At 36.7% G+C, this 27,447-nt stretch overlaps 1 protein-coding gene across 3 annotated transcripts in view; it reads left to right on the forward strand.

Annotated features, from left to right (window-relative positions):
- jar (Myosin heavy chain 95F jaguar) overlaps nucleotides 1–27,447 on the forward strand; it is a 396,549-nt gene that overhangs the window by 45,118 nt on the left and 323,984 nt on the right. For 2 of the 3 annotated variants that reach the window (XM_089239616.1, XM_089239617.1), the window contains exons 6-7: nucleotides 16,779–16,943; nucleotides 25,622–25,719. In XM_089239616.1, the coding sequence (XP_089095742.1) occupies nucleotides 16,779–16,943; nucleotides 25,622–25,719 (263 nt within the window). Of the gene's footprint in view, nucleotides 1–16,778; nucleotides 16,944–25,198; nucleotides 25,311–25,621; nucleotides 25,720–27,447 lie in introns of those variants that run through there. The other variant, XM_089239618.1, reaches the window with a different exon arrangement.

The following is a 27,447-nucleotide window of genomic DNA, read 5'->3' on the forward strand; positions in this document are numbered from 1 at the left end:
ATGCTGATCAAGTTGGTATCGTCTACCATGTCGTTGGAATTGGTCAACTCTGGCGATCCTCAGTGTCTATGTCTCATTGGATCCTGACTCTAATCATCCTCCAAATTGCATCCATTGGCAATCTTAGAAGTAATATCTGATGATTGACGCCTCATCAATAACCTTGCGTCATTTGCCTGACAGATTTCAATCGATTGGATTTCTACAGGTACCGACGCTGTGCTAATTCCATATAGTGTGCCCTGGTGTGTGGTAATACAACGTCCAGTGATCTATGCCCTCATCGGCAATACTACGATATGAAGTCTACTATTCATGCAGACATCGTAAATTAGTCTCCCTCTGTTCAGTCACTCCAAAGATGCCCATCAGCAAACATTTGGATGTTGGAAATCACACAGACAGTGGAACTCTTGTAGTCAAGTCATATGCCGAAATTTCGGCATATATGATAATTTATCACATAAGTGCAATAGTAATATGTGAACTCCTTCTGTGATATATTAAATCTTTTAATATTATACTAAAAATTTCAATAACATTAGCAGGGTGTTTTTTACTAAAATTTTAAAATTGTGTTTTTTTTGAGAATTTGAATGTCTTAGTTTGAAATATGACTTGAAGGATAAAAATAGAATCTGGAAGTGTTTTTTGAATTGTTGCAGCCCATTCAGTTCTTTGAAGTGGTTCTTTTTTACATTAGGCCAGGCGTTCTCAAACTGTGTGCCGCAGCACCCTGGTGCGCCTCCAACCTTTTCAGGGGTTTCACAGAGCCGTGACGCTGACAAAGGTTTTTCAGGTTCCAAAGCTCAGCAGTTTTCCACCTTTTCCTAGTCTTTGACACTACCCTATACACAAGCTAGTAGCTCTTGCAAAGGCACCTGCATATAATGTGGCATTTCTAGGAGTCTAAATCTAGCCAACAGTTTTATATATAAGGTGGTATTTCTAGGAGCTCAAGCTCTACCTAACGTGCCCAAAGAAAAGGAGATACTTCTTGGAGATTGAATCCTAGCCATTACTTCATAGGTTCAGTGGTCTCTCCACAATAGGTTCCCATGCTTACTATCTTCAGAAGGCGCCTTAGTCAAAGCTTTTGGTTGCTCTTCATAACAGAATGAGCATTTTGTGAACACCATATCCTTAGAACTGAGGCACCTATGAAAGATATTTCTAGGAGCTCTACCGAGAGTTAGCAATAGTGGGGGGAAAGTGACAGCAAGAAGGGGGCAAGATTCTGTCCTTTAATAAAAGTGGGAACAGAGGCTGATCTGAACCTTGTTACAGACAAAGAGCTTGAGAGCAATTTTCAAAAATGGTAATGAAAATTTCCACTTTCTTTTTTCTTCTCGTAAAGGATTAGCACAAACCCTTATCACTTTGAAACTGCAAGAGGCATATATAAATGGAGGTTTTTTTTATTTTTCTCACTCATCATTTTAGTCAATAAACGTAGAAAACGAAAAATTCAAATTTTTTCCATTAAATTTTTTTAAAGATCGAAAGACATTTAGGAGAATAGGTGCCAATGTAAGCAAAATTTTAATTGGCTACGCCACTGCTTCTAAACCAGGGGTACACAGCCTTTTCAGGCTGCGGGTCAGATATGCAATATTGGCACCTCTGGTAACAATATTGCAATAACTCATATGTACTAAATATAAGGTGCAGAAATATTTTTGCGGCCCCCCCTCCAAAGCATTTTTATGGAGTCGCTCCCCAACTTTTCGAGTTACTAACATAAATCTTATAGGGGAAAGAGTTACACTTATTTTTTCATTATTTCAGGAATGCGTTGATAGTTGAAATCATATTCAATAGAGCCCAGAAGTTTAGTCACTAAAAATGGTCGAAATAGGCACTAAAAAAGGCATTTACTATTTATGGAAAGAAGGGAAAATGAAAACTTAGGTATTGAGGGTCCAAAAACTAGCTTAAAAATTGGTTGTACTCAATTCGTCTATTGTTTTAATTAGAGTTTATAATAACTGCATTATTATCCGAGTTAAATTGATTGCAGGGCGGTAAGTGGGGGAGGGGGGGCAGGAGGGGCAATTGCCCTGGGCGGAAAAATTTATGGGACGGAAATTTTAGGTGGAACAAAGAACACCGTTATAAAATTATCAAATTTTAAAGTTGTGGAAGCGGCAAAAATCGTAGTTATGGCCTTGCATAATAAAGTATTTGATAAATAGTCTATAAGGTTTTCGCGGCCATCATTTGATAAAAATTGTTTTTTCGGGTTCGAGAACAAACTCAAACGGACGACGGTCTTTGAACCCAAAAAAACAATTTTTATCAAAGTATTTGATGTCTCAGTTCAATTCCAGGGCCACCATTAACAGACGCGTAGCCCGAAGAGAAAATTATTTTTGGGGCTTCAAGTTGCGAATAATTCTTGTTCATTTGTTGTATTGTTTTGAATAATTACTAGCATTTCTACAGTAGAAACGTAGGTTCCTGGTTCTATTGTTGTAAAAAAATGGGGAACCCAGTTCGAATCCGAACTTTGCATATCCCTGCACGACTGCCTAGTGTTAACTGCTTTTGCATGACAGCATACCATTCACAGCGCAATAGTGCTGTTGAGAGTTTCCATTGATAACTTGAAGCTGCCATAATGTGCCATGTTACTGAATGATGAGTAGATGTCCTACTAGTGGTAATGCTCAGTATCTTGCAACGTCCCTTATGGGAGTTGCTTGCCCGGTTCGAAATATCCAGCAATAAAGTGGCAAACGACAAGTGGAAAATGATTAGAAACAAACTTTCGCATGAAATATTATTATTTATTCAATTATATGGGTTAGTTAATTTTAACAATGGATTAGTATATCTTGGAGCCCTCTATTTGACGTTAGCAGTAAAGATACTGGCTCACCAATTGATGATCAACAACAGTCAACCTGTGCAGCGATCGGACATCCGATGTTGTTAGCTTTTCCGTAAATACCAGAGGAGTTTTCTCAGTTGAGAACCGGAACACCTTGATCAGTTCCTGGGGGCCTCTCGGTTGAGGGCCGGACCACCTTGCTCAGCTCCGGGGGGCCTCTTGGTTGAGGGCCGAACCACCTTGATCAGCTCCAGGGGGCCTCTCGGTTGAGGGCCGAACCACCTTGATCAGCTCCGGGGGCCTCTCGGTTGAGGGCCGGACCACCTCGATCAGCAATGAAGAACTTTGACTGTGAAGATTGTTTTATATTTTGATTCTGGAAAACGGATTCAAATAATGTAGATTATTGCATTTTAACAATTCAGCCTAAGGCCAATAGGTACGGTAGTAAGACGGTGAACCGTCCTACTAGAGGGCTTCAGTTGAACAGAACAAGATTAGACGAACGATAATGGTTCTTGTTTTATATCAAACCTTATGAGGGAAACTTGTAAAGTTCTCCAGGTCAAGCAAAGGTTCACAACCCCCTATCATCCTCAATCAAACCTTACCGAGAGATTTAATAAGACAATTAAACAGATGATCTCCTGTTATGTTGGTGATAAACATAAAGACTGGGACAAAAATTTAACCTTTTTTGGTCTTGCTATTAGGTCGGTTCCCTCGGAAACTACGGGTCAGTCGCCAGCTAAATTGTTTCTTGGTAGAGAATTAGTTTTACCATTTGACTGGGCTATGGACATACCGGTTTGGGAAAGGGTGAGTTTGCCCGAAAACTTACTTAAGCAAGTTAAGGAAAATGTCAAAAAACAACAAAGGAGACAAAAAAGATATTATGACAAAAAAAGATTATTGCACACCTTTAATCAGGATGATTTGGTATTAAGGAGAACGCATTTCCGTTCTAGTGCGCAAGGCAATGTTATGGCGAAGTTGAAACCACGATGGGACGGCCCGTGTAGAGTCCTGGAAAAAATTTCACCTATTGTCTACCTGATAGTGGATTTATCCAATGATAATGTCTATAAAGTCAATGCTTGTGACTTGAAAAAATTCGTTAGTAGTGACCAAATCGTTCTTGAGCCTGTCCCGCAGTCACCTGAGAGTAGAGAGGTCCTTGTACAACACACTTCCAGTAATCCGAGTCGACATCATGTTTCACAAACGCCCTTAAATAGTGCTAATTGCACTAACTCTAGTACGTCCTTTAACCGGCAAAATCCCGAGGAGGACACCACTCCTAAGATGGTGAAAACGAATTTCATTAAATCTTCCGTAGGTTACTCTAAGTTTTTGGTTCCGATTCAGAGAGGGTGGCAAAGGGTTCTCGTTAAGAGGAAAAAAGAACCTCGTATTGACGTCTATTATTACTCTCCCGAAGGGACAAAATTCAGAAGCAGTGTTGAAATTTCGCGATACTTACAAAATCGGGATACTGATTTGGCTGTCGATAACTTTTCCTTTAGTGGGAAGTTTAATATACCAGGTGATATGTTAACATAGTTTTTGCAAGTATTTCTGTAAATTAACTTTTTTTAACCTATAGAATTTTTTTTTTTGGGAAAAATTCTTCCGTGGTGAGGGGGAATGTAACGTATCGGGATCCGATCCCTCTACGTTAATGGTGGTCTTGTCGTTATGTGGGAAATTCCTTCTTATTTTAGACCCCAGGGACCTCTCAGTTACCGGAAACCACCCGAGGACCCACTGGCGAACCGGTAAGGGCCAGAGTGTTCGATTAGTTCGGCAGTCGGCGGGTGGGGTCTTTCGGCTGTCGAACGAGAACGGGCCAGAGGTCGGGCTACTGATGTCCCACATAAATTAATTTCCCTCATGACGACGATGCCGCTATTTTCGTGGAGGGGTTTGATCCAATATATGTATAGTTGGGCGAGGCTTAGCCCAGTTTAAATTATTTTTATCGAAGAACTTCCCGGGGGAGTTGTTGCAAGTCTCGTTGTGCGGATACGAAAATATAGTGTTGTACTCACTTATTTTCGGCGGGGGGCTGCAGACCTCCGTCGGAACAATTCATTTCATATTGTTATGTTAGTAATGTTTACATAATCGGGAGAGTCTGATCAGCTCTCCGGATTATGTCATGTTGCCAGATTCCAATGTAATTAAATTGTAATGTTTATAATAGTGACGCATGAATATGCAAATTCGATAATTTTGTTGAGGCGAAAAGGCCATGCGAGGACATGTGGTCCCAAACTTCTTGTAAAAGGGGAGTATAAATTCCTCCCTCTTTGTCTCTCACATTGCGTTCGTCTAATCTTGTTCTGTTCAACTGAAGCCCTCTAGTAGGACGGTTCACCGTCTTACTACCGTATCTATTGGCCTTAGGCTGAATTGTTAAAATGCAATAATCTACATTATTTGAATCCGTTTTCCGGCAGGTCCAGAATCAAAATATAAAACAATCTTCACAGTCAAAGTTCTTCATTGCTGATCGAGGTGGTCCGGCCCTCAACCGAGAGGCCCCCGGAGCTGATCAAGGTGGTTCGGCCCTCAACCGAGAGGCCCCCTGGAGCTGATCAAGGTGGTTCGGCCCTCAACCAAGAGGCCCCCCGGAGCTGAGCAAGGTGGTCCGGCCCTCAACTGAGAGGCCCCCAGGAACTGATCAAGGTGTTCCGGTTCTCAACTGAGAAAACTCCTCTGGTATTTACGGAAAAGCTAACAACATCGGATGTCCGATCGCTGCACAGGTTGACTGTTGTTGATCATCAATTGGTGAGCCAGTATCTTTACTGCTAACGTCAAATAGAGGGCTCCAAGATATACTAATCCATTGTTAAAATTAACTAACCCATATAATTGAATAAATAATAATATTTCATGCGAAAGTTTGTTTCTAATCATTTTCCACTTGTCGTTTGCCACTTTATTGCTGGATATTTCGAACCGGGCAAGCAACTCCCATAAGGGACGTTGCAATTTTTTTTTTTTTTTTTTTTTTTTTTTTTTTTTTTTTTTTTTTTTTTTTTTTTTCCCGTTGGTCTAGGGGTATGATTCTCGCTTTGGTTGCGAGAGGTCCCGGGCTCAAATCCCGGCCGAGCCCCCAAAATTGCAACGTCCCTTATGGGAGTTGCTTGCCCGGTTCGAAATATCCAGCAATAAAGTGGCAAACGACAAGTGGAAAATGATTAGAAACAAACTTTCGCATGAAATATTATTATTTATTCAATTATATGGGTTAGTTAATTTTAACAATGGATTAGTATATCTTGGAGCCCTCTATTTGACGTTAGCAGTAAAGATACTGGCTCACCAATTGATGATCAACAACAGTCAACCTGTGCAGCGATCGGACATCCGATGTTGTTAGCTTTTCCGTAAATACCAGAGGAGTTTTCTCAGTTGAGAACCGGAACACCTTGATCAGTTCCTGGGGGCCTCTTGGTTGAGGGCCGAACCACCTTGATCAGCTCCAGGGGGCCTCTCGGTTGAGGGCCGAACCACCTTGATCAGCTCCGGGGGCCTCTCGGTTGAGGGCCGGACCACCTCGATCAGCAATGAAGAACTTTGACTGTGAAGATTGTTTTATATTTTGATTCCGGACCTGCCGGAAAACGGATTCAAATAATGTAGATTATTGCATTTTAACAATTCAGCCTAAGGCCAATAGATACGGTAGTAAGACGGTGAACCGTCCTACTAGAGGGCTTCAGTTGAACAGAACAAGATTAGACGAACGCAATGTGAGAGACAAAGAGGGAGGAATTTATACTCCCCTTTTACAAGAAGTTTGGGACCACATGTCCTCGCATGGCCTTTTCGCCTCAACAAAATTATCGAATTTGCATATTCATGCGTCACTATTATAAACATTACAATTTAATTACATTGGAATCTGGCAACATGACATAATCCGGAGAGCTGATCAGACTCTCCCGATTATGTAAACATTACTAACATAACAATATGAAATGAATTGTTCCGACGGAGGTCTGCAGCCCCCCGCCGAAAATAAGTGAGTACAACACTATATTTTCGTATCCGCACAACGAGACTTGCAACAACTCCCCCGGGAAGTTCTTCGATAAAAATAATTTAAACTGGGCTAAGCCTCGCCCAACTATACATATATTGGATCAAACCCCTCCACGAAAATAGCGGCATCGTCGTCATGAGGGAAATTAATTTATGTGGGACATCAGTAGCCCGACCTCTGGCCCGTTCTCGTTCGACAGCCGAAAGACCCCACCCGCCGACTGCCGAACTAATCGAACACTCTGGCCCTTACCGGTTCGCCAGTGGGTCCTCGGGTGGTTTCCGGTAACTGAGAGGTCCCTGGGGTCTAAAATAAGAAGGAATTTCCCACATAACGACAAGACCACCATTAACGTAGAGGGATCGGATCCCGATACGTTACAATCTGTTCTAGCTTCAAACAGGACACAAATTCCGCTCTAGCTGAGATAGTCTACAGAACTACTCTACTTCTTCCATGCAATTTCTTTAGAGACTAGTCAAGATGTTTCCTCACTCAGATTTCGTTCTGAGACTTCACAAATAGATAGATATTATTATATATTGAATATACTTATATACATATTATTATATTTCAATATTAATATAGTCAAAGCTTGTTATAAGGACCCTTCCATTATAATGATCATTACAACAGGTACCAATTTTTTTTTGTATCTCTGCCATTTTATTTTTTATCTAATATAACAGCCGATAAATATCAGTCAATCTATTATAACAACTGATCTGAGCTCATCCTCCCATTTCTTTTTTTGCAACGAAAATCCAGTTTTTCTTTGCGAAATCCGTGATTGAGTGTGTTTGACTTTGATCTTTGATGCTTGGAGGAGAAAAAATAAAGCATTGTCACTTCTATGGAAAACTCTGTAATGAAGTAGCACCCTCACTAGAAACAGGGTGAGTCATAGTAAGAAACGAGTTGACTGGATGATTGTTTATTTACCCCCACCACTTACCATTCTGTTGCATTATCTGATATAGTGGCTCACTCCCACTTCTCACGTCATTGATTTTTTGCTATTTTACTTGATTTCTCAATTTAAGAATATGCAGGAAACTGAACTTATGAATAATTTTCAGAATGAAAAAATTATTCGACATGGCTGTCTTAAATAGGCCGAGTTTTATATCTTTACCATATTCTCCTTCATGCTGGTCTTCCTCGATGTTCCCGGCATGCCGGGACAAAACCCCAACAATCAAAAATCTGGTATCCATCAAGCTCATCAAGCTTGGTGACATGCCAGCTAATGTGGAGGTACACTGTACATCTCAAATTGAAAGTTTTGGTGGAAGTTGTCTAGAAATTGATGTCGAAAGGCAAAATAGCAGAATAATTGAATATTCCAAGGATTACTTTGTTCACCATAGCTAAAAACCGTGATTCAATTATGAAAGCAGAAGAGCTGAGGAAGGGATTCCTTCTTGGCATAGTCGATCAAGCAAATTCCAATAGTTGGAAAGAGTAGAGGAGCTAAATTTTTTGATTTTTTTTTAAACCTTTCAATATAAACGACTTCCCAATATAACATCTGTTTTCCGTGGAACAAAGGGGGATCATTATCACGAGCGTGGACTGTATTACTGTTTGAATGTCAAATTATTGCATTCATCTGATTTTTTTTTGAAAGCAAATAGACATGGCTTTCAAAAGAGTGTTTCAACTGGCAGTTTTGTTGAGTGTTTGTCATTATAATTGATTAATTAAGTACTTATTTTCAGTCAAATTATAGAGAAATTATTTCCTTAAAAAACCTTGTTCTTGTTTTCAAATTTATTATATTTTATTTACAGAATTATAATTCTCTTACATAATATGTTAGAAAATTATTATCATTGTTTCAATACTACAACTTGATAACTCAAAAATTTGAGTTTTAGGTAAGTACAAAAAATGACATGTCTCAGCTTGCATTCTGATACACTTCTACGAGACAGTATGTAACACAAGTTTACGTGAAGTTATTCTTGTTTGTTCCCATGCAATATAATGTTAAATATACATGTTAAACTTGCAAGCAAGACGATACCAGGTTACAGACAACAGAAAGGAGCATGGAAAGATGTATGCTAGGCATCACAAGGAGAGACAGAAAACGAATCACTTGGATAAGGAACCACACAAAGGTATATGATATCATGGAAAGAATTAAAAGTTTGAAATGGAAATGGGCTGGACATATATTGCAAGAAAACAGGACAACAGATGGACAGCAAGTATTCTAGATTGGTACCCCTGTGGTGTTAAACAGCGAGAAGGCATCCCCGCGCAAGATGGATTGACAAGATCAGGAAAGTGGCTAAAGTCAACTGTATGGCTAAAGCATCAGACAGAGCAGAATAGAAAAATTTGGAGGATACCTTCATCCAGCAGTGGATTGAAAATGGTTGTTTTTGATGATGATACATGTTAAACATTATACAGTAAAACTTGTCTTTAATGGAACCTGCATTGAGCAGAAACCTATCTTCAACGGAAAAAAAGTTATGGTCCAGTGATTTCAATGCCAAAATACACATTAAAAAATCTGGATTAAACAGCACCTGTCTAACGTGGAAACAGAAAGGAAAATAGTAACCTTTAATGGAAAATTTCCTGCAAACACTGAGTACAGTGCTAGGCAAGCAATAGACCAAAATATCATGCAAAATGATCTCCACCAAAATTTTTTACGCAATCTATGCTTGCAAATGTGAGTTCTACATCATCCACCCTTAAAATTAGATAAAACCGACCGTTTTCATACATGATGCTTTGATTTTGATAAGCCACATGTAGTAAAGCATTTGCTTTCTGAAATTGTAACAAAATTTTTCGGAAAAGCAGGCTTTTCCATGAGAGAAAATATAATGTTAAATATACATGTTAAACATTATACAGTAAAACTTATGATGAGGAGAAATCAGTGTAAGGGTTACAAAATTGTATGCAAGCTGTGCGCATTTCGTGATTGGAAGGCCGGAATTAGAGACAAAGGGGGCAATTCAATTCACCGACAGTAGCCCCGGCAAATCATCTAGGGACAATTTACTGCCAAATCCCTTTCGGGGGGGGGGGCTAATGCGGGTTTTTTTATTGTTTAAATGAAAAATATTTGCAAAGCAAGACAAAGAAAAAATGTACATGATATATGCATGACATACATAAAGATATCATGCAGCTATGTAAACAGACATTTTTTTTTTTTGCACGTCCATTCCCCTGGGTGTGAACAATCCCACTTTCCTTATATAACGCCGTTCTGCGCTTGTCGTTAGATAAGGAACTATCGTAAGGAAAATTCCTTAAGCGCCACTCTCCCCTTTGCGTTGAGCATTGTCCTTAGGATCACGTGACGGGTTGCGGAGGAAAGAACCGGTCTTTCGGTTCATTCGTTCGTTTCTACGGTTCAGCTCACTATTCAACCAATCAACGTAAAGCAAAAAGTTTACAACTACTACTACGTATTAAAAATCAACATGTGTGGCAACAATTGCTTTATTTACTTTATTTTAAAGTAATGTATATATTTTTTTACATTGGCATGCGCAAAAGTTTCCTCTTATTTTTAACACTAGAACCGCAGAGTAGATCAATTTGACCCAGATCAAACTTTTCATTTATCTCAAAAACTTACCGGCAGATTTTAAACAAATTTTGTGACTTTTCATGATATCATATATGAATATTAATTCACGAAAATTTCATTATATTCCGATTTCGTGTTCTAGAGCTATAAGCACTTATACCTAGAACCGCGGTTTGGGTCATTTTGACCCAACGTACTATTCTATAGAAAAAAAGGGGTGTATAATTTTCTTGGAAGTGCCTTTTTCTGGAATACCCTTTCTAAAAAGTATTTGTAAATGAAGGTAGTGAAGAATAAAGTCTTTCAAGATCAAGGCCAATTCATCGTCAGAGCAGATTATCTTTTTTCAATGGAGGAATGGCAAGTAGAGCTAAATATATATATTTTTTCCTTTGTAAACTTGAATACCTGGAATTCTGACGAGACTCAATAAAGATTTTGGAGGAGTAAAAGTTTAGCTCTAGAAAAAACGTGCAGTTGAAATTTCTGTAGACAAACGATGTCACAAAAAAATAATAAAATTCTGGCCTGCACCAAATACGTTTTGAATGGATTTCCAAATCTTGGGAAGTATCAGCGTCCAACGAATCTCTCTCTTTCAGAGCACATAGTGATGCAACTGATCAAGCCATTTGAGAACAAGGGCAGAAATGCCTCAACTTTGACACTTTTTTTTTCACTACACTGAAGGTGGCTCAAAGCCAAAAAATACGAGCTTAGTAGAGACAGTGAGACGAAATCGAAGAGCAATATTATCTGATGCAATGAAGATAGTGAAACTACAGTTGTATAGAACAATGATGCCACAATTACAATTTATCAAGGAAAGAACAATATAAGTTTTTCATTACTCAGCACGCTTCATCTGGCAGTCGATATTGGCAGTAGTAGCCCCAAAAAGCTTCCACACACACACACACAGAAACTATTTCACACTACAATTCAGCAAAGTGTAACGATCGTAGTTGTAGCGATCAAATGCCCAGAAAATATTCAGTGAAGGTGGCATCACAGACGTTTTCTACAACATCCTGGACCTCACTATAAACATATTCCTGTATTTTGTATAGAACAGTGCAGAAGGCCAGAATTAGTTTTTGGAAAGCAGTTCCTCTAAAATCTTATTGAAGAACTGCGTTCATCATACGTGTTGCCCTTGCGCAAAAGTATAAATAAATAAAAATAAATGACCTGATGTGTCAGGTAACATAAAAATGTGGAAACAAAACTGTTAATTTTTTGCATGGAATGTGCAACTTCAACATTCGATGAATGTGCAAGAATGATTTAAAAAAAATTTGCTCAACTGCTCATCATAAATTCCACTTATCACTAAGAAATCAATACTTATTTGACAGAAACATATTATAGACTTTCTCATATTCAATTTGACACGCTTATTTTACATCTTTGTCCTATTATAAGATTACTGAAAAATGTTTTTGGACTGAATATAGTAAATAATGTATATCAAGTCTTATTTTTACTGAATTACATAATTTTTTAGCTAATTTTGAAGCCCATTATATATTCATAAAAAAAATATAATTTTCCATTATGAATATGCAATTAAACAACATTGAATAAGAGTAAGGAAAAACCCAGGAACCAAAAATAAATTTCAGTTTTTTCGCCATGAAATACCGTTTTTTCACAGTTCGGGTCAATTTGACCCAGTCCGCGGTTCTAGTGTTAATAATTTTTTATATTTTAATAATTTTCTTACTGGACGTATAAATTTGTTTTAGAGGCAATTCAAGTTTTTTTGAATAGAAATTTTAAATTACAATTTTTTCTGAAAGATTATAATTTTATTGTCTCATGACATGTTACCAATTAGAGGTTAATACAGCAAGGGTCACTCAATCATGGGGGAAAAATATTGATCTTTCAGGTCTATGAGTTTTAATGACTCATGTTTTAATGTTAACGATTTTCTCACTTAGGAAAATGTATTGAGATTTCTTATCCATCCACTCTTGACATGTTGGAACTGTAGCTATTCCCCCTTATATGCATGATTGGCAAATATTATTTGATATTATATATTTTGATATTGCTTGAGCCATGTCATTCACCATATCTCGCAATAAAATTTTAATTTCTTTCCAATCATTTCATTAAATTTTCTGACAACATAAGTAATCAACTGCAGTGAAACACTTTGGACAGAAAATTTTGATGAGTCGAAAAAATAAGTCATTCTAAATGGAAACGTTATTCATTTTATGATTTCAGATTCATTTAATCAAAAAAATAAATTATATAACTCTGGTTAAAATAAATCAAAACTTCATTCCACTGAGCTGTTTAAATCTTTGCATAGAAAACTGTTTTCTAGACAACTAATTCTAGATTTATTGTAGTACAAAAATGTAACATTCATAAACATTTTTTCTAATTATAATCACAAAGAAAACAAACTCATTTACTGCTTACAATCATGGATAAATTTATTAGATAAATGTGTGAACAGTATTTCATACACATATATGATTGCGGCTGTGTATGAATGTACATATAAGTGCTAGTTAATAGAGTTGTTGCTCAAAAAACAATTTCTAGTTTTACACTGGTAGGCCATAACTTGTGTCATTGCATTCAACATTTTCACCTGAAATGAAAATGGTAAATTGTATGATAGTTTTGAGTATTGAACTTTGTACATGTCATGAAAAATTCCAAAGAAAAATAAAAGAGATTCAACTTACCTGCGAAATCTATCGTTTAATCCATCAGATTACATAAGTACACACCATGAGCACCAATTTCTGTCTTCAACAGGCATGTAATGTCTTCATTTTGCGACTCTCATTTCAGTAGATGGTCAAGAACCTAATAAGCATTTCAAATAGTATATAACAAAGTACCAAAATATATAAATAATAGTACCAAACATATTTCAATGTATCAGTGGTGTGATGGAATAAAATAACTTGTTATTTGTCAACTAAAACAATTTGCCAACTGCTAGTACTACTAAACCACATATGTAAGTGATATATTTCTAAGGAATTGCTAATTGACATGTTTTGGAAAGTGTTACGTGTATACCTAAGTTTTTGTGTCCCTAGAAAATTTATTGCAATGTATGAGGTATGCATGTTTCATGTTTGACTTACTACCACTATTTTCGATACTGAAAGTGATGATAGGTGCTTGAGTTTTTGTGCTCGAAGTACTATATTAAGGGTCAATCTGTTCTCTGTGAACAGATATATATATATATTTCAGCCACCTCGTTGGGCATTTTGTCTGGTGTAGCCTTTGTTTTCGTGTATATTTGTTAAATAGGAGAAAAAATATACCTATGAGAGCAATTACTAATGAATAACCTTCCCTCAAGTGTCAATTATACCATTCAAACAACTACATTGAATACTTGTAACAGTGTTCCTACTTAATAATTAATAAGTATAACACAGTAGTACAGACAATTATTGTTTTCTTAAATTTCTTTACAGACCCTTTAATATAAAGAATTTGTTCTTTATGATTTATTATGTTTTTATGCTTATATCTCATGGGGGAAGGAAATATGGCAAATATGGAAGAAGGGCACGAAAATATGTGCCAACAGAAATATAAAATGTGACCTTATCGATACAGACCAAACATAATACATTATTATTATAATACATGTTTTCCATGTTTATATATGAACAAATTTAATTTTAATTGTGAATATAACTTGCATATATGATCATCTCGCTATCTGTACACAAGGCCGGAACTGGGGTGGGGGAGGGGTGATTGCCCCGGGCGGAAAAATTTAGGTGTGGCAATTTTAAGAGGTAACAAAAAACACAATTATAAAATTATCAAATTTTAAAGTTGTAGAGGCGGAAAAATTATGTTTGCCACGGGGAGCGAAAATCCTAGTTACGGCCCTGTGAGTACATATTTTAAAACGAGGTCGGTCGTAGGATTTTTCTCCCAAAGCCTCGAGTATGTATAAAATATCAATAATCATTTAAAATAATTGAAATTTCATGTTAAGAAAATTTATTTTATTCATAGTTAACACCTACCTTCCACTCAACAACAACTCTTCGTCTTTGGCTCAAGCTCCTCGCATAGCTGGCTGTATTTTTCTTTAGCCCAAATATATTTTCTTTTTTTTTACATTAAATGCGTGTATGAAGCATTAATAGCACGGAAAAACACGATAATTTTTTGAATCGAAAATATCTTGCATTCGAGCACACATCACGCAGCTATTACAGAGAAAAAAGTTTTCGTTGTGAGCTAACAAGAGGGGCCTCTTTGTCGTTATCGTTATACGAGGGGAAAAAATCACCTTATTTAGGGAAAGGTGAGTGCGGAGTGCAAAAATTTTCCCTTTTTCATTAAATAACGACAAACAGCGTGCATAAGGAAAAAACTGGTTCTTAGGACAACAGGATTGTTCACCCCCTGGTCACAGTTTGTCCCGGGAGTCTCTTGGGCCGTGACATGGTCGCTCTCTTATTGTTCTATGTGCCAGGTTGCTGCCAGTCTGCTGGATCTTCTCGTAGGCTGCTCTGATGTAGTCGTCTGGTGGCTTATGTCTATCCTTCTCCTGTGCTGTTTCTCGATGCCCTCTTTTTCTAGGTAGCGCACGAGATTCTCCAGTGTTCTTGATTCTTTTCCGAGCCGGCTCATCCTCCTAAGCAGCTCCTTCATCAGCTCTTGCCTTGGTTTGATTAGGTGGGTGGAAGTCTTTTGTGTAAGGGCAGCTGGTGGCATAGTGGAGTGGTGTGCCGACATCTCCGCATATGCATTTGTTGTTGTTGGATATTTTAAACCTCTCGAGGTAGCTGGGGAATGGTCCATGACCAGTAAAGAAAATGGCATTCTCTCGTGACCATCCCACAGCCCTTCATCCAACTCGAGGCAGAATATCATGAATCAGTCTGCCTGGGTGTTCAGGGTCATCCCATTCCTCCTGCTACATTTGTAATAAGGATAAAGGGGGCAAATGTCCTGGCGGCAAAATTTAGGGGGGGGGGGTTAAAAATTTTAGGTGGGAATACAAACTGTTTTAAAATCATTGAATTTTACAGTGGTAGGGGCGGCAAAATCATGTTGCTCTTTCCCTCACAAAATTCTTAGTTATGGCCCTGATGCTGTCATGAATAGACGATAATGTAAAAACAACCTGGCACAATGGATGTTGACACCCCTATTGAAAATTTTTGAGGATGTTGAAAAGACTTAAATTTCATTATTTTAGAAAATAAACTGTGTGTGTTGGAATTTTATACAGATGCGGTCAAAACCTAAGTAGAGTATTTATTAATTATAGACTATTTATTTTACCTATTTTTAAACTATTCACTTTATTTAAATTAATTTATTTTCATTTTATTTCAGTCACCCACGAATTACATAGTTTCACACATTATATCAATTGAACCTTATTAAGTGGAAACCTGCATTCAATAGAAAAAAATCTTGGTTCCTTGCTACTCCATTGAAGACAAGTTTTACTGTATTGCGTAGACACAAACAAATACTGCCTAGACCTGTATTCAGTGTTTAAACTTGTTTTCAAATCATCCAAAATAGTTTTCTAGTAGTAGTTTTGACATGACGATATGATCTAGAACAGGGTTCTTCAACCTTAAAATTCCATCTGTGAAACAGCGCAGATAGGTAAGCAATTTTGCAGATCAGTGGAAATAGGAGAAATGAATTCAAATAATTTTTACTTGTTAAATCTAAAATTAGAAACAAATCATAATGCTGATTAGTTTGATCTCCACTGCTTTGTTAGAAAATTTTATATACGTCACTGCAGCATTGTTGCTGCGATACATAGCATGCATTTAATTCTATTCAATTTCTGTGTTTTATTACTGACATGGTTGAAGTCTTTTCATACAAATATATACAATGAAACCTGTATGAAATGAAAAGTCAATAGACTGAAATACCATTCCATTTTACATTTCCGTTTTTCATAAAACAGAAATTTAAAGTAGCAAATAAAACCACTAATCATTGAACAGACTATATTCTGATTCTGTTTTAACACAGGTTTCCATCTCATACAGTTCTTCTTAGACAAGTTTGACTGTTTGAAGGTGAAAAAGCATTCTGCTCACTCACTCCATGACAATATAGCTCAATACTTTAGGGGCTGCACATAAATTGTCGGAATACATTGTGTGAAATTCCCATTGACCAGCAGTTGAAGAACACAGATCTAGGATATTTATCTCAAGTTTTATTGTTTTTGGTTTAATAGTATGTTGGGTTTTTCTTATAAAAACAACAATTTTTTGCGTTTTTCTATTATGCAATGACATCAAAATATTTCTTTGTCTATTTCACAGCTGATAAAGCTTTTCGAGATATGAGAGCACTCAGAGCTAGTCAATCAATCATTGTGAGTGGAGAATCGGGAGCTGGGAAAACAGAATCAACAAAATATATTTTAAGGTATCTATGTGAATCATGGGGATGTCAAGCTGGGCCAATTGAGCAGAGAATATTAGATGGTGAGAACTATTTATTAATTTTATTGACACATCTAAGTGATCTTTTTTTTCCCTGCTTGTTTGCTCAAATTACCTTTTATTACCTTTTTTCAATAGACAAATATTTCTCAAATAAATATTATTAGACATCATTAGCACAAACTTTAAATGTTTTTTTTTTTTTCCTATTTCTTAATTTTTGTTTTTTATTATTTTTCTTGAGTTTCCCACTTCAAGAGCAAGGATTTTCGATCAGGGTGCTGTGAGATGATTGTAGGTTTGCTGGGAAAACTTTTGAAATAAATTAAATTATTTTCTAAAAGTTTAAAACATCAATTTCAAATTTTATAACTACACTGCTGGCCACCGTAAATGCAACACCCTGAAGGAAGCATGCAAATAACATGAAATTTACAACATGCATTAGCGGAGGTGAGATATGCAAATGATTAGAATTTCAGCGCAGACGCACATCACGCGCGCCTGTGGCGCCACTTCAAAGCGCTATTTAAAGCTTGGAGATTTCGACGATTTGAAGTACGGCAATTGTGTTTTTCTTGTGGTTTTTTCAAAAAAAACGATCAATTATGCCTCGTAGAAAACAGCGATCATCTTTTGAGCAAGTATCCGAGTTCGACAGAGGAAGGATAGTGGCCTACCGAGATTGTGGATTATCTTTCAGGGAAATCGGTAGTCGTGTTGGACGAAACCAAACAACTGTAATGCGGATATGTGATCGTTGGATGCAGGAGGGTACGACGGACCGACGTGTTCGATCGCATCCACCTCAGTGCACCACTTCACGTGATGACAGGCGTATTGTGCATATGGCAGTGATGGATCGCTCAGCCACATCACGAACCATAGCACAGCACATTCAGTCTGTACCGCATCATCCAGTGTCTGCGTGTACCATTCGACGCCGTTTACAACAGAGTGGTCTGTCCGCAAGACGTCCATTGCTTCGTCTACCCTTGACGCAGAACCACAGACGTCTCCGCCACCAATGGTGCGATGAAAGAAGGATGTGGACGGCACAATGGAATGAAATTGTCTTTACTGACGAGTCACGCTTCTGTCTGCAACACCACGATGGTCGGATTCGAGTCTGGAGACACCGTGGAGAGAGGATGCTGAACAGCTGCGTTATGCACCGCCACACTGGTCCTGCACCGGGTATTATTGTATGGGGCGGTATTGGATATCACTCTCGCACTCCTCTAGTACGCATTGCCGGTACTTTAAAAAGCCAGCGCTACATCTCGAGGTGTTGGAGCCAGTTGTCCTTCCTTACTTTCAGGGCTTGCCCACAGCCATATTTCAACAGGATAATGCGCGACCACACGTGGCACGCATTGTCCAAAGGTTCTTCGTCAATCGCCAGATTGAATTGCTTCCCTGGCCAGCTTGCTCTCCGGATCTTTCGCCGATAGAGAACATGTGGTCCATGGTTGCTCAACGATTGACCCAGATTACATCACCAGATCAACTTTGGCAACGCGTGGAAGCTGCTTGGTCTGCTGTACCCCAAGAACACATCCAAAGTCTCTTTGAATCAATGCCGAGGCGTGTGGCAGCGGTGATCTCCAACAATGGCGGCGGCTATGGCTACTGATTTTGGCAGGAACCACACTTCACAGAAGTCTATAAATTTAATCATTTGATGCTTGGTCAACATGTTATCTACAAAATAAATATTGTTGCGATATCTCTTGTCTTTCTTGGTGTTGCAATTTGGATGGCCAGCAGTGTATATATGCACAAACCAAAATTTAGACATGATAATTAGCTGATGGTATGTTTCAAATGACTTACACTCGGTAATCAGAGTGTCTACCATCATGGAAAATTCGCAAAGTCATGAAATCAATAAGAGTAAAAAAAAATTATGAAATAAGAAAGGTCATCAATTTCTTTTCACGATTTCATTTCAGATTTTTCCCATCAAGTTTCTGTGCTCACTTTTATTCCAGAAAATCATTGCCACTTATTTTCCTTCACACTTGAGGTTTGTTTCGACTTTAAGAATGTGTCGCATGGCACCTTTGTAGGCTTGTGGATTGTGAAAAGTTCATAAAATCACTTTGTTCAATGCAAACCACAAATGCCTCAGGCAACCACTAATTGCCGGGACGAAGAGTGTGGTCACTTTGGTAAGTTCAAAGAAGCTAGTTGGTGGAGAGAAAAAATTCGGAAAGCGTTTAAATATGTTCAGTATGTTTAGCTTCAGGACAGTCTTTTTTCTGTTGGTCTCTATCGTTTTTGACACCTTCTATTTCTCGATTGGTCTCCCTACCCATATTTTTAGTTTCATTTGAGGAGCTTATTTTCAAAAAGGAAGCATTTCCACTTTTGCTAATTTTACAGTAGAAATAAAAAACGTATTCCTCCAGAATGAGCTGTTTTACAAAAGTAGAAAATATCTGAACTGGTACAATATGGAGTAGGTACAGTAGGTAGGTACAGGTACCAATGGAGTGGTAGAAGAATATTTAAGTAATATGTTTCTTGATCAACATTCAAGAAAGTTTTCTACATTTAAATTTTAGAATTTCATTTCCATTTCAGTTCCATTTTGAAAAAATTCTTGTTGTCTTTTGATCAAAATTAAAGCTGGTTAAGTCTGAAAAATTTGGAAACAAATTATTCATAATCTTTGACATCTTTATAGAAAACAAAATGAGATGAAATAAAACTAAAGTTGCAAATTGTGCATAATACAGTAGGGAAATGTTCAAAATTAATTAACAAAAAAAAAGAAACAAAAATTGCACAAACACTCTGAAATGACAAAGGTAACCTTACATTTCTGACTAATGTAATCACAGTTTGTAAGTGAGCACAGCTCTTATTTCGCACGTGAATATCATTACTTTATTCATCAAAACAGATACATTTTTCTTTTTTGTTTTCATCAGGATCTTTTCTCCTGGTCATGCAATTATGATCAGTACCTTGTAACTCTGGATCACATTCCTATTCTTCACCATAGTTGGTTTTAAGCAGACAGCTTATGTCATTCTTCTTTTTTGCAGTTAAACAGCATTTAATGGAACTGGAGGCGGAGCAGTGATGTCATACTTTTTCCTCTTCTTGACCATTGACCTAAAATCATCAAGATCACTTTTGAAACGATAGTACAGCATGCACTTTACTCTTGCGGAGGTTCCCCTATTTAGAGTTTCAAATTTTTTTATGATTGCTCTCCTTGCACTGCTTATACATTAAATTTTGTAGTAGTATTGTTCCAGTTCCTTTATATATCTTCCGGTGTTCACTGAGTTTCTTAACACACCAAATTTCACTGTCAACACACTGCTTCATACTCCTCACTTCTTTCTTTTTCAGACTTTGTCTTCAATGTCTTCCTAGTGTAGCCAAAAACCCTATCCTTAGGCAGAAACTGCATCCTATTATCAGGAATGTAATCTGTATAGATTGTGCATGTGTCAGTGTGTGCGCGCGTGCGTACATTATTAAGAGATTTCTTTTGTAGCAAATGTGAGATATTCTATTGCGTTCTTGAGTGCTGCCACAGTGCCCTCCATTGCACATAACACTAACACGAGAAAATGGATTACATTACAGAAAACAACACAAAAAGCCACAAACATTGTACACAAGAACACAATGTCTAACCTTTAACCCAGAATATCTGGTAATGCATTTGCCGAAGAGTTTCGTGAGCAGCACCAATTAATTCTAGAAGGTTTCACCTAGCCAAGGAAGATAACTTTACTGCTCTCTCATTAGTAACATAAGAAACACTATCATTCTAAAATGTGACTTTGAAATGCTTTTGAAGATGTGTGGTTTAAAAAAAAATCCCTTAATGCAAATAGGAAAACTGAATTGTTATGATACCTTTTGAATAAAAAATACCAAAGTGAATGAACGGGATAGATATGTTGCCTTTTAGTAGAAACTGCCAACTTCACATTGTAATTTCTACTAAAAATATTAGCATTTGAAAACATCCCATTTCATAATCCGGCAGTGTTCATCCTTAAAATTCAAAAACCGTTGAGAAGTGCATTTAAAAAAAGTGGAAATGTTCCCTTTTGACAATAAGTTCTTCATTTATACTCCTGTCAGTCGACTGTGCAACATAGAACTGTTGCATTCCCAGATTCAGAAATATCTAAATTTGGCAGACAACAATGAAAACAAGAACAAGGTTTCACCTCAAGTCTTCTATTTACAATTCGTTGAAGAATTAACATTATCACATACTTCTACAAAGTATAAATTTACAATTGAAATTTTGTTTTATCAAATTAACTTGTTTCCCTAAGCAAAATCACAGCTATCTGTTCAACATAATTCACAACAGTAAAAAAAGGTGGATCTCACTTGAAGCAAGAAGTCCATACCAAGCTGGGTATCACTTTTCCTCTTGAAATCCAAGAAGTTCATTCTCCAAATCAGGATCAAAAGATTTAGTACTAATTAAACTACTACGTGATTTGAACGATTAAAATATCACCAAAGTGAATAACAGCAGAAGCTGTACTGAAGTGAAGTGGTAAAGTGATGTGTTCGAGAGAATCGAAGAAGCATATTTAAATGATAACAAACGATCCTTATATCTTGGACCAATCAACTGACAGAAACCCTCCATCTCGCGAAGAAAAACAGATGTCATAATAAATCATCATTCACATTTGCATAAATAACAATGCATCAAGAGTGCAGTGATATTTCAGAACAGAATCGGGTGAATCGGTCACAATCACAGACACATGATTGATCATATAAACAAAGGCAAACAATTATATTTTCTTTAACAAAATAAACTATTCAACTAAAAATACAATGACTAGAATCGAAAAGAAATTACTGGATCAGACCTTTGGCCGGGAGGGGGGGGGGGGTGTGGATGTGTTACTTGTGTGGACCAGTGTGTCAAATATATACAGTATATATTTTTTCTCGTGTACAACCAGGAGTGAAGCAAAAATATATATTTAGAATTTGCTAATCTATATGAAAGAGAACCGATAATATCTGTTTTGCACTCATTTTTCAAGATTTTCAATTAACATACTTTTTATCATGTTTTGATGATAAAAGTATTATAGATTTCCATATCAACTGAATCATTATTGATAACATACCATAAGAATATGTAAAATATTTTCATGACTTATGTGAATGCCTAATTCGTCCTTTAAAAAAAAATTGCTGTAGAATCAAAATCATGAGAGAAACAAAATTGAAAGAACAGATTACCAAGAATTTCTTTTGATATAAAAAAATTTAAAGCCAGAAAAAGTGAAAATTTGACTCTGGTTCAAATTGCCCATACTCACTGTGCTGTCTTAACACATGCAGCTACCTGGGTATGGCATTGAGGCCTCAGGAGCATATAGGGACCTTGTATTAATGAGACCAAATTTACAATAATTACTATTATAATATTAAAAAATTAATTGTTTAATATTATAATAGTGTACAAGAGTCTAAATTATCAGGAAAACCACCAATCATTAAGCATTGAGTGTGTGCGTATCTTGTAGATTGTATGAAGTATTTCTGATTTTTACAAAAATTTGTGAAGGCAAACTTTCACAAAGCTTCCCTTAAGCAGCGTGTGGAGACGAATGTAGTAGAAGGTGATCAGTATTTCAAAAAATTGACCCGGTAAGCTAGTATTTACCAAAACTTATGTGACCCATGACTCCCAAGTCATAGTTTATCCGTGGCTCCCTGGAATAGTCCAGTAGACATTCTGCATCATTAGAACAGCCTCTTAAAAGTGCTGGGAACAGATACAAATCAGCATCGAAAGAATATTTCTTCGATAGTCACTGGCTGACATCCGTTTGTAAATTTTCAAATTTACCAGACAGTTTCTTTCTCAAGTTACTAAGGAAATAACTGGCACTGTATCTGAAGTAAGAATATAGTCATTACTTTTACTAGTGTTATCATGTTACTTATTAATGTAAATAATTAATTACCTTGCTCATTAACTTATACTTTATTATTGATAAATTTGTCATTACATTTTAATTGGTTTTCTCTCAATGATTAAAGCATTTAATTCATACAATATAATTTAATGAGATAATTTCACTCTAAAATATTTTTTTAAGTTAAATAAAACTCTTAGACTTTACTTTAAATTAAATTTGTGTTTGATCTTGACTTTTAATTACTTGCTGCATCTTTTATTGACTGCTGTCATCCACCATCACCTTTTATGTTTCACTTCTTTTCTTATACACAAACGACCACTCTTCCTCTGCTATTCATTTTGAAATGTCTGAATGGTCCCCGTTATTGGCTTCTATTCCATCATTATTCTATAGCCTTCATATTCAAAGCCATAAAGGAGACATTTTATTACCTTTTCCCAATCCACAAGCTTATGAATGTGCCACGCTACATATTCTTTAAAGTACATAGTTGAGTAATTTCCATTTAAAAAAAACAAGATATCAAGGATGGGCTGAGAAAAAGGCCATCTATCTCTAAACCGTCCCACCTGGGGGCCAGTTCCTGAAGTTTAGGGAGGCTACTAATGTCTACTTCAATGCCTCGCGCCACTGTGCATGAAATAAGGAGGGCAGGGTCGTGTCTCCAGTGGTGTAGATGGTAGCATGCTTGCCTGGTATATAAGAGGGCCTGGGTTCGAGTCCCGGCGGATACAAGATGACCTTTCTTTCTGAGTTCACCTCAGCATAATATCCAGAAAATATAATGTTTCCTTCATAATAATGATGTTAGAATAGCGCTACTGGTACTTAACCAAACAAATGCACCTCGTACACATTCCTGCTAGAATAGCACTGGAGTTCCTAGTCAATAGCAAGACGATACTGCAACATTATATCATTGGCGAAACACAAGTCTAGTGGTGAACAAACCTGGTCACAGCAAGATGGCATTGATCACCATATTGAGCGATGCAAAAAAAAAGTTTTCATAAGTTCATGATGAAGGGAGAAAAAAAATCTTTATACAATAAAAAAAAAGAAATTCTCCCTTGAGGTTGTACTAGTAAGAGACCAACTCTCGCGATGATGATCTCTCATCGGCAAAACAAGAAACAGGAAGGAAAAAAAATCAGTAGCAGTGGGTGTAAGAAAATATCTCGGCAGGGATATATAAAAATATATATAGCATAATAAACATAAAACAGTACATTCAAGAGAAAAAAATATTCCAATCATGTATGGGACCCATAGGGTCAAAGGGTACTGAAACATTTTACGACATATTTGAAGTGGTCAGGGCACCAGAGTAATATCACGAAGATATTTAAATAATAAGCATATACTCAACTAAATACTCCAGAAACATTGATGTTTTTCTGCATTTAAAAACTTTAATTTCTTTCGAGCATAATTAAAATTGAACAAAGTGAAGATATTTAATTGTGCCAAATATAAGAATATGCCCCACATACATAAAAAAGGGACTTTCCAAAGGTTGGTTATTACCATCCTCCTTGCAGCCTGTAGTTGGCCTGAATGGCCTTTTGAACCACTTTTTTAATATTTTCAAGGTGTTCCCTGCTTAGGAGTCATAAGCATCCCTGGGAAAAACCTAATATGCGAACTCTACAAGCAAAAGTTGCAAAGAACAGTGAGAGTAACTGAGAGATACTTCTTCTGCATTATAAAAAAACTTCTATTCTGATTGGTTGATTGAAGTGTGGGAATGGAACTACATTTGTTTTAATGTCTGGGCACCATTTAGTGCAAACCAAGTCATGGCACACCAGTTTCAATCATGTACATGGAAAAGTGGTAAGCAAGAGATGATTAAAAGGAGTTTATGAGTTATTTAAGTTATGATTAAAATGAGAATATGTCTAAAAAATTTCAGAGTTTGAATAATTTTATTGGGAAAATGGCATTTGCAACAATATCATGCCTCAGACATAGCCAACTTGATGACTTTTCAGATGCCAGCCTCAAATAGCATTTGAAAGCTACTTTTGAGATAACAAAATTTGATTTGCAGACAACTTAAAATCACGTCTCCTTTTCTTCTCTTTGTCTCTCTCTCTTTCCCATTTTTTTTTCACTGTTGTAGAATTTGTAATAATTTATAAATTTGGACTAACATATCTGGGAGAAATAATGTTACAAAAACAATATTTTTCCCCTCTGTTCATTTTTTTTTAGTGCGACCTACACATCCCAGCATTTTATTTACCAGAAATTACATTAATACATGTTTCTTTCAGTATTTTTATTAATCATGCTCATTCCCTATTGCTTCTAAATTTCAGAAACAGGTATAGAGAAGTAGAGGATGTTTCTTTTGTTTTTTATGTTGGATGAAATATGACCAGAATAAGAATTTGTGTTAAAGTGGCTTCTCCCTTCTTCATATTGGCACACCACAATGGCCTTTTCTGATCTTTGCAGTCTGGTAAAACAGTCTATAAACTTTGTTTCTTTAGCTATTTCTGAGAGCTTTGATCTTTTATTGCATGTCTGTCTTGTTTTTTATTATTAGCATGATTTCCAAGCTTCTGCTAACTTTGCATGTCACAGTGTCTATTTTTATTTCTTGTGTAACTAATGATTTTCAGGAATATTTTTAGTTGAAAGATGTACTGTCAAAATAGGCTTATTTTTATGTTGTCGTCTTTATTTTATTGCTTATTTGTGAGAATGGGTAGTTGTTTTTTTTTAATTATTCTGAAGTGTTATTTTTCAATAACTCTCTGTTCTCTGCAGCTAATCCAGTATTGGAAGCTTTCGGGAATGCAAAAACCATGAGAAACAACAACAGCAGTCGCTTTGGAAAATTCATAGAAATCCATTTCAGCAATAAGGTATTTATTAAATTCATCAACACCCACTAACAGACGTTTTCACCTGTCATTTGTCTACAACGAAATAGGGTGTTGTGCCAACTTTTGGTCTAACCATTTCAATTATTATATTTGTAGTGTTCCAAGGTCCTCAGAATGGCCAGCACTCATTGAAGCAAACGTAAATGAAAATTTATTAGCAATAATATGAAAATAATAACATACACTGGGAGACAACAATCCTCCTCAGTTCTCCCCATTTTCTCTCCCGGTCTTGTCGTTCGTCCACCTAGCAAATAGAACCATTCTCTCTTCAGGGAACGGAGGGTCTTTTGCTTACAAGAACTTAACACCCTCTCCCCCCCCCCTCCATACAAGATTGGGTTTACACATAAACACAAACTGAATTCTCTTGTATGCATATGAAAATATCATTTTAAAATCTTCAAACTAGATGAATTTTAAGTAGCGTATAGTCACACCTCATTGGGCAATTTGCATGTTGTAGAATTTGTATATAAGTATTCAACAATCAAAATATTTCTAGGCATCATTATTTGTGTAATACATAATAATCAAAATAAATCAGATATAAAATGAAGCGCACTATAGCCTGGTGCAAATCCTCAGAAATGTGGCTGTAAAGAGTGACAAATAAGAGTTGACAATATCATGGATATGAAAGTACTTGAAGTCAAAGCTGCAATAACTGAAGCAGAATACTATGACAAAGATTTTATCGAAAAAATCGTTGAACACAGTAATTGAAAAAAGTAAACAGAAAGGAGTAGAAGCTATTGAAGAGAGAAAATGGAAAGGAGCCAGAAAAGATGATTGGCGAATCAAACAAATGAATTTCAAAAAATGCAACTAGGAAATGAATCTGTGACAGTGCAGTGGGTGAATCTACGATGAATCAGTTCTAGTCTTTCAACAGAAAGACTAGAACTACAGCTACATAATATTTTGAAAAAGTTTGATCCCAAGAGAAACAACATCAGTCTCTACCTAGTACTGTTTGAAAGAGAAGCAAAAAGAGTCAAAGTCAAAAAAGAACTGTCAGACCATACAAGGCCCAGGGTCTGCCCTTCTGGGATATAAGCCCTTTACCTGTGTGTGTGTGGGTGGGGGGGAAAGAACTCTGAGTCTCATATCTCATTGGACTGTTACCTTATGATGTAGCACAAGTCATAGTCAGAGAAAATGAAAAAACAACAGATGGCTACGACCAAGTCAAATCCATCCTGCTTAAGAGATATAAGCTTACTCCCGAGAGATTTTGACAGATGTTCACGGAGCACAACAAATAATCCGAGGCAACATGGGATGATTTTGCTCATGATCTTAGAAACTTCTTTGCTGAATGGATCCAAGATCTGGAGATTAGCACTTCTTAAGAATTGTCTGATTTGATTATTATACGGAACAAATAAAACGGGAAGTACCCTCAGAGAACTACAGTGTGCTATGTTATATGAATCAATTCCCTGGACGGATCATGTTGATCCCTTGGGAATCCGTGAGGATCACGTTGTTATAAAAACAATAATTATAAAGCAATATGAACAACAAACCAAGTGTGGTTGTTTAAAAGATTGGTGAAAGAGCACATCCAAAGGAAAAGCAGTTTTTTTGTGCAGGGTAACATGTTGTTTCAGGAACATAAAATTGCTGGGGAAGCAGGTAATCAGTCGGTTCAGCCGAAAAACCCAAAGCAACAAGTTTTGGAATTAGCTCATAAATCTGTGT

This window comes from Pholcus phalangioides, unplaced genomic scaffold, assembly GCF_987345545.1.
Source record: "Pholcus phalangioides strain wild (caught in Gottingen) unplaced genomic scaffold, Ppha-v1.0 ptg000011l_1, whole genome shotgun sequence".
NCBI classification, from domain to species: Eukaryota; Metazoa; Arthropoda; class Arachnida; order Araneae; family Pholcidae; genus Pholcus; species Pholcus phalangioides.